General features: G+C 64.9%; 1 protein-coding gene across 1 annotated transcript in view; it reads right to left on the bottom strand.

The window, feature by feature from the left end:
* Positions 1 to 274, bottom strand: part of LOC103798472 (probable low-specificity L-threonine aldolase 2) — a 1020-nt gene extending 746 nt beyond the window's left edge. The window contains exons 1-2 of the mRNA XM_009070736.1: positions 254 to 274; positions 7 to 88 (exon numbers count right to left, since the gene is read on the bottom strand). Coding sequence (XP_009068984.1) covers positions 7 to 88; positions 254 to 274 — 103 coding nt within the window. The remainder of the gene's footprint in view (positions 1 to 6; positions 89 to 253) is intronic.
* Positions 275 to 279: the final 5 nt, after the last annotated feature.

Below are 279 nucleotides of genomic sequence, written 5' to 3'. Positions count from 1 at the left end.
CCCCACCCAGCAGCTTCCGCACGCGCCAGGCCTCGCTGATGAACTCCCTGTGCCCTGCCAGCACCGCGCCGGCTGGGGCACCCAGACCCTGCAGAGCCACCAAAGGAGTGTGACCCCAACTGCCCCAGGGGCAGCTGCCCCTCCTGGGGACATGTCCAGCCTCCCAGGTGTGTTTTTAACTCAATGCCTGTGAACAAGGGCCAGGCTCCAGCTTGTGCTGGCCCCTAGGGGACCACTCCCCACATGAGCACACCTTGGAGAAGCAGAGGGACATGGAGT

The sequence above is a fragment of the Acanthisitta chloris genome, unplaced genomic scaffold (genome assembly GCF_000695815.1).
Source record: "Acanthisitta chloris isolate BGI_N310 unplaced genomic scaffold, ASM69581v1 scaffold38292, whole genome shotgun sequence".
Classification (NCBI taxonomy): domain Eukaryota; kingdom Metazoa; phylum Chordata; class Aves; order Passeriformes; family Acanthisittidae; genus Acanthisitta; species Acanthisitta chloris.
The sequence above is the reverse complement of the archived record's forward strand: the minus strand, read 5'-3'. Positions and strand labels throughout refer to the sequence as shown.